The 6630-nt window shown below is 36.1% G+C and overlaps 1 protein-coding gene across 1 annotated transcript; it reads left to right on the top strand.

Moving 5' to 3' along the window:
* Nucleotides 1-3675: 3675 nt before the first annotated feature.
* Nucleotides 3676-6379, top strand: RVE1 (Homeodomain-like superfamily protein). Its single transcript, XM_079030871.1, has 5 exons — nucleotides 3676-4173; nucleotides 4740-4929; nucleotides 5024-5085; nucleotides 5203-5499; nucleotides 5596-6379. The coding sequence occupies exons 1-5, from the start codon at nucleotides 4150-4152 to the stop codon at nucleotides 6103-6105; spliced, it is 1083 nt and encodes a 360-aa protein (XP_078886997.1). The 5' UTR covers nucleotides 3676-4149; the 3' UTR covers nucleotides 6106-6379.
* Nucleotides 6380-6630: the final 251 nt, after the last annotated feature.

Genomic DNA, 6630 nt, shown 5'->3' with positions numbered 1-6630 from the left:
ATTCTGGGACGTAATCGTCCTAAGGGGGAGATAATTGTAACAACTGCAGATCCGGGATAGTCAATTTAATGACAATAAACATCAAAAATGAGTTTTTGATGGAAGATTAGTTAGAAAGATTAATCTTAACTAAGTTTTAGTATATGTTTCAAGGGTTCCGTACATATAAAGAACGCCGAAATCCGAGTTATAACGAAGAAGTTATGACTCGTCGAAGTTTCGCGACGGAACCGACAGGGCACCGTCGAAGCGTAAAATAGTATATATTCATTTAATTAATTGAACATTCATGTCGGTGGTGGTGGAGGTGGTAGGTGATGGTGGTGATGATGGTAGCGGTGGTAGGTGGTGGTGGTGGTGGTGGTAACGGTGGTAGCGGTGGTGGTTACGGTAGGTGGGTGGCAGTCGCGGTGATAATAGCGGTGTAGGTGTTGTTGTTGGTGGTGGTGGGTAGTGGTAGTGGCGGTGGCGGTAGGTGTTGGCGATAACAGTGGTGGTGGCGGTAGCGATGGTGGTGGTGATGATAGGTGGTGGTTGTGGAAGTGGTGATGGTAGGTGGCGGCGACGGTGGTAGTGACAATAACGGTGGTAGGTGGTGGTGGTGGTGGTGCGGCAGTGGTGGGTGGCGACAATGGTGATGATGATAGGTGGTGGTTGTGGTGGGTGGTGGTGGTGATGGTGTAACATCATAAAAATCATAGGTAAAAAAAGTTCATTGTTAATTCAACCCAAAACCATCAAATATCCATATCAATCATCCAGAAATATGTCAAAACAAAAACAGTTATCAAAGTACAATCCCAAAATCATAAACTTGCAGAAACGTGGGTGGATATGCTCCGATCAAGTTGGGCCCTTCCCCTTCGAACCGAAAGTACCTTAAACAAAACTTAAATCGTAAGCAAAAAGCATAGTAAGTTCCCCAAAATACCACATATCATACACACAACGAGCCCCGCTCGGAAATCATAACATGGAAGCATACAAGAAAGCGTCATACAGACAACAAGCATGTAATGACACCTAGTGTCCTATAGTACAACGAGAAGACTCACCTCGATCTGCTGATAAACAAATAACACTCGGGCTGTTGAACCGGAAAATCCCCTCACTAATCACAAGTAATAAAACCCTAATTAACCGTTAGGCCATAAACAATAACCGAGAGTTTAAATCAATAATCCCAACTCTTAGGGTTAAAGACCATTTTACCCTCTCAAGTTTAAACCCAAACCATTAGCAACCCGAACCCTAAAATAGGCCAAAAGGCCCTAAGCCCATTTATGGGAGTACGTCGCGCGTACCCTAAGCTTATGCCCCACATGCTAACACTGATCAACCATCGAGACTATAACCCAATATGCGTAGCGTACTTAGGAGTACACCCAACGTACTGGTCAACCATATTTTTCTCATCAAAAAGGATTAATGCATTAAGAACTTAATGTCCAAACTCAGATCCATTTCTAATAAAGGTATTAATTCATAAAGTCGATAGCTTTAAGCCTTTGCATGGCTCCAAGAGGTCCACACCCTAGATCTAGCATTCTACTATCATAGAATGACCATTAACCCAAGCATGGTTGACTGGTTGGTCCACAACTATCAGGATACAAACTTTATGAACAAAGGACCTCAACATTATCAAAAAGAACCACTCAAAGCTTCTAGAGTAGCATTTACTCACAAGAACTCATCAATGGGACCTAAATATGCTCAAATTTCAACTAGTCCTAGATCTAAGCATAGAATAACCAAGGTCAAGACTTTATACCTCCTGGAAGCTGAGAAATATGAGTAGACCCTGGATCCACAAGCTCCAACTCAATCAGTGCTCCTTCACCAAGCTTCCTCTTCTTCTTCTTCTTCAAGATGCACCAAAACATATTAAAATCACTCAAAAACTCAAGATTCAGACAAATGGAACCTAGGATTTCATGGGGTGTCTTCAAGGGAATGGGGGTTGATGAGGGGGCAGCCTCATGGTCTGTAATGATGCTTAAATAGGATCCACACCTTAAAAATTAGGGTTTGGACCTGACCCGAGTACGCCCAACTTACTAGGGGAAAACCTCCGTGTCCAAGATTCGGCGAGGTATACCCCACGTAGGGACATAGACTACAAACTTTTTATATTTAAAGCCAAAAAGAGAAATGTACTTGAAACGAATGTTACAGATGGTGAAGGTGATGTTGGTGGCGGTGGTTGATGTAATGTTGTGAAATAAAACAAGTGTAATAAGGTAAAATGTCACTTTAATTCATAATAGAAATTAGTTATGTCATCTTCTTGAAGGAAAGTGTTTTCCTCTATTTAATGAAAAGTTATTTCATTTATGATTTCAATTCAATCCTACAAAGTTAGAACTAAATACTAAAATGTAGTGTAATTAGATTTATTTTCCTCTAAATTTGATTCCATTCTAGTGAACAAAACACACCCTTAATTTGAATTTTTTTTCGTAAAGTAAGGTAAAATATTATAATTTTTTAAAGATTTTTTCTTATTTGGTAAAACACAATAATTCAACAAGAACATACAAACTATTATCCAAACACAACCCTTTTCTTTGTATAAGTAGTATCTGATATTTAATAATTATTTAACTATTTAAAAAAGTTCACATTAAACAACACACTCTATTTTAATAAACAAACAAGATAATATATTTATATAGCATTAAATATGTTAAAATTTTCAGAATCTAATAAAAACAAATACAGTTTCCCATTAAGAAAAGCACATGAAGTGCTTTCCAATTAAAAAAATAAAATAAAAAAATCTCCTGTCACAAGAAAACCAGAAAATACAAGTGGACTTTTCTTTATTATTATCTTCCAATATTTGGTATTATTTTATTTTCTATGCTCATATTTTTTATCTGATCTGTTTCTTGTCTATATCAAAATATTAATTGGTTGACATATTTCTTATCTTCTTAATTAACACTCTTCTTATATTTAGTTTAATGCTCTATTTTCTTACAACTAAAAATACAACATTGACTTATTTAACTTAATTCAATATCTTAAATTTTTTTTAACATATTCTTCAATAAAAACCTTACGTAATATAACCTTCTTAAGAAAATAACCTAATGATAATTTAAAAAAAATAATAATAATAAACAATTTTTTTTTTCCTATTTTACATTAAAAAAAAAAACAAATAAAATATCCAAAAAGCAAATATTTTTTAGATCTTTGCAAAAACTCATACACACCACAAGAATCTTGACACGTAAACCCACACCATTTCCCGACTACAGCTCACTTCTTATCTCCACCTACACGCGCCACCTTTTTTCTTGTAATTACAATTTTATCAAAAAAACATAAAAACATTTGATAAATACAAAATCCAAAAATGTCTACGCCTAACAACTTGTACAACATGCATTAAAATCAGTAACTTAATATTCCGTTAGGTTTTTTACGCTTTTTCCGCATTTGTGTGAGAGAAAAACTTGACCAGGAAAAACGGTGTCGTTTCGGTGAGTGACAGACGACAGCCACGTGTTAAGGTCCCTCTTTGAACGCTAGCCACAAAACTCCACCAATTTCTGGATCGTTCTACAAAAAGAAAATAAAAAAGACAGAAAATTAATATCTGACGTGTCACCCTCTTCTTCGCTTTCTACCTTTTTCCTCCGAATACAAAACTACTCCCCTTCATATCTTTGAGTTCATCACAAACCACACTCCTCTGTTCATCTCTCAATCTCTCTCTAAATTTCTTTCAAAATCTCTTTTTGGGTTTTCCGATTGTTCCTTTTGGAGATCGTTGGGAGATAACCAGCCGTCTCCGGTCATCGGAAACCGTTTTTTCTTCTCGGGAAGTCTTTTTCAGAGCCCTAATTTCTCTTTTGCGGCTTTGATTGTTTTGTTTCTTGGAACCGATTGGTGTTTCCGTCGGAAGTTCGGATCTTTTGTGGTTATCTGTTTGGGTTTCAATCTGGGTCCGGTGGGTTTCTTCGTCGGTTGGTCGTCTCGGGTCGGGTTGGGTTGTATTCGATTGAGGAGTTTGATATCTTTGATGAATCGTTTAGATCCGGAAATGGGTCTGTGATTTTTCGTGTATATTCATTTGATTGAGGCGTTGGTAAAGGAAACTGTGGAGAAAACTTCGAAGAATTTGGAGAATTTACGATGGTGTGTGAAAGCATGGCTGAGGTATGTATAAGTCCCCAATCTTCCTAAATCCTTAATTAACAGTTTAATTTTGTACTTATTCATTGGATTTAGTCTTTTAATTTAGTTTTTTTTTGCTATTGATTCAATCCCACCTATAAAAACAGAGGGTTTTGTATGTATGATGTTGATTTTCTTCTATGGATTATTTATAAAAGTAATAATATATCCCCCAAAAAGCAAATTTTTAATGAGATTCGATTGACTTGAATCTTGATTACTGGTAGACATTAGACAATTGCTTCAAATTATATTAGGAGTTCATGGATTTTAATTTGATAATTCTAGGATTAGCAACTTATTAACTCAATTAAGAGTCCAAATCTGTATACTAATCAAACATTGTTTATGTTGTGGGTTATTGATTTATAGCATGAATCAACTCAAGATTATGACAAATCATTCGTTAGACTTTTACTGATTTTCGATATTTGGGGTTACTAAATGTAAATGAAAGATAAGTAAGAAAAAGGGGGATAAAAAAACTCGATTCAAACTCATGTATCCCAATTTCTCGATCTTAATCCCTTGTTTCTTGATTAATGTAGGATCGAAGTGAAGAAGGCTCTGATTCAAACACCAATAAAAACGACCAATTCACATCACAAGATGATTACGCTCCTAAAGTCAGAAAACCCTACACAATCACAAAACAAAGAGAAAGATGGACTGAAGAAGAACACAAAAAGTTTCTAGAAGCTTTAAAGCTATACGGACGTGCTTGGAGACGAATTGAAGGTAATTTCAACATTAAATTTCCACCATTTTTAAATCTTATAGTTTAAATTTGCAAATTGAAAAACTAAATTCATCAAACACTTCCCATTTGCAGAACATGTGGGCACCAAAACTGCAGTTCAAATTAGAAGTCATGCCCAAAAATTTTTCTCTAAGGTTTATACTTTATACAAACGACTATTACATTCTTCATTCTCGATACTTGTAGATGATAATTTTAATGATTACAATGAAGTATTTTAGTCATCTAATAATTTTTATTATTGAAATTAGGTTGTTCGTGAGTCAACCGGTGATGTGAGTGAAGTCAAACCGATTGAAATCCCTCCACCTCGTCCAAAAAGGAAGCCAATGCATCCATACCCTCGTAAGCTTTCTGCCCCAATTAAAACGGGTGGGCATGGTCAACATGCCCGGTCAACATCCCCGAATTCATCCGGGTCGGATCAGGAAAATCAGTCTCCAACTTCGGTTTTGTCAGCGGGCGGGTCGAATGTATTTGGGTTGGGTGATTCGGGTTCTCCAAATACCGAATCTTCACCCGAAGAAAATGAATCTCCTCCTCCAATGGTACGCAATTATGAATCTTTCTTTCATCTTTTGTTCAAATCTTGATAAAATTGTATAAAACGAATGTCTAATTGTTGTGTTTTTGGTAAATTATAGAAAATGGAGTCTTGTAGTGAAGAAAAAGATTTCGGGTCGACTCAAAGTTTGAAGCTTTTTGGGAAGACAGTTGTGATTACAGATTCGAATCAAAATGAGGAAAAGAACACAACAATGCCGATTAGTTCTTTACCATGTGGGGCCCCTGTGTACTACATGCAATTTCTCGATGAGAATATGGAGTCGACAGTTGTGAGATCTTCACCTTCTGTTACGCCTTGGTGGGGTGTGTATGGACACGTGTCCTCCTACCCTTTAGGTCAACAACTGTGTAATCCGGTCAACATGGAGGGTTGTAGTGATAGCGAAAGCGTTGGAGGGAAAGATGAAGAAGAGGATGATTATGAGAACGAAAAGAAGAAGAAAAAGCCGTTTTTGTTGATTGGAAGTGAAAGATCGGCTTTTACAAAGCAACATAGCAAGAAAAAGGACACGTGTATGAAAGGGTTTGTACCATATAAACGATGTGTTGAAGAGAGGGAAGAACAAAGAATAAGACTTTGCTTGTAGTCTTTTGGGCTATTATTGGGTTAATGGGTTAATGGGTCGGGTTTTTTTTTTCAAATGAGATGAAATGATATCTCTTTGTTTGGGATAAGTTAACGTGGATGGTGCACAGGGGTTGTTTGAGATGAGAAGAAGTGTATAAAGGGAAGGAGATATGCACCTTTTTTTGGTTTATGGGTTCTTGTTAATTTTTGGTAATTAAATGAATTTGTAACTGACTTGTGTTTGTAGTTGTAGTTGTTTAGTTTGGGTTTTATGCTATTTTTTATTGTGTTCACTTTTGGTAAAACATGTCAAAAGCATCGTAATGCATAGTTTAAACTAAGTTATATCGACTTTTAATGGATATGAAAGTCAATAGACAGTTAAATTGTTCGATGTGTTTAGATTGATCAATGGATACCAATTTCAATGGCAGTTAAATTGTTTGATGTTTGATGCAACCTTTATTTAGAACGAGTTGTTTATCCTCTTCACCACAATTGATTATGATAACGACAATATGCTCAAAATCACCATTAAGTACTT

This window comes from Lactuca serriola, chromosome 3, assembly GCF_051521515.1.
Source record: "Lactuca serriola cultivar US96UC23 chromosome 3, Lser_US96UC23_V15, whole genome shotgun sequence".
In the NCBI taxonomy this organism is placed as follows: Eukaryota; Viridiplantae; Streptophyta; class Magnoliopsida; order Asterales; family Asteraceae; genus Lactuca; species Lactuca serriola.
Note: the sequence above shows the minus strand (reverse complement) of the source record. Positions and strands in the feature narration are given on the sequence as shown.

Excerpts from the sequence above, each read along its gene's own strand:
- RVE1 (XM_079030871.1), top strand. The coding sequence starts at position 4,150 with ATGGTGTGTGAAAGCATGGCTGAG. Across the intron at positions 5,086-5,202 it reads CCCAAAAATTTTTCTCTAAG|GTTGTTCGTGAGTCAACCGG; the intron begins GTTTATACTTTA and ends TATTGAAATTAG. Across the intron at positions 5,500-5,595 it reads ATGAATCTCCTCCTCCAATG|AAAATGGAGTCTTGTAGTGA; the intron begins GTACGCAATTAT and ends GGTAAATTATAG.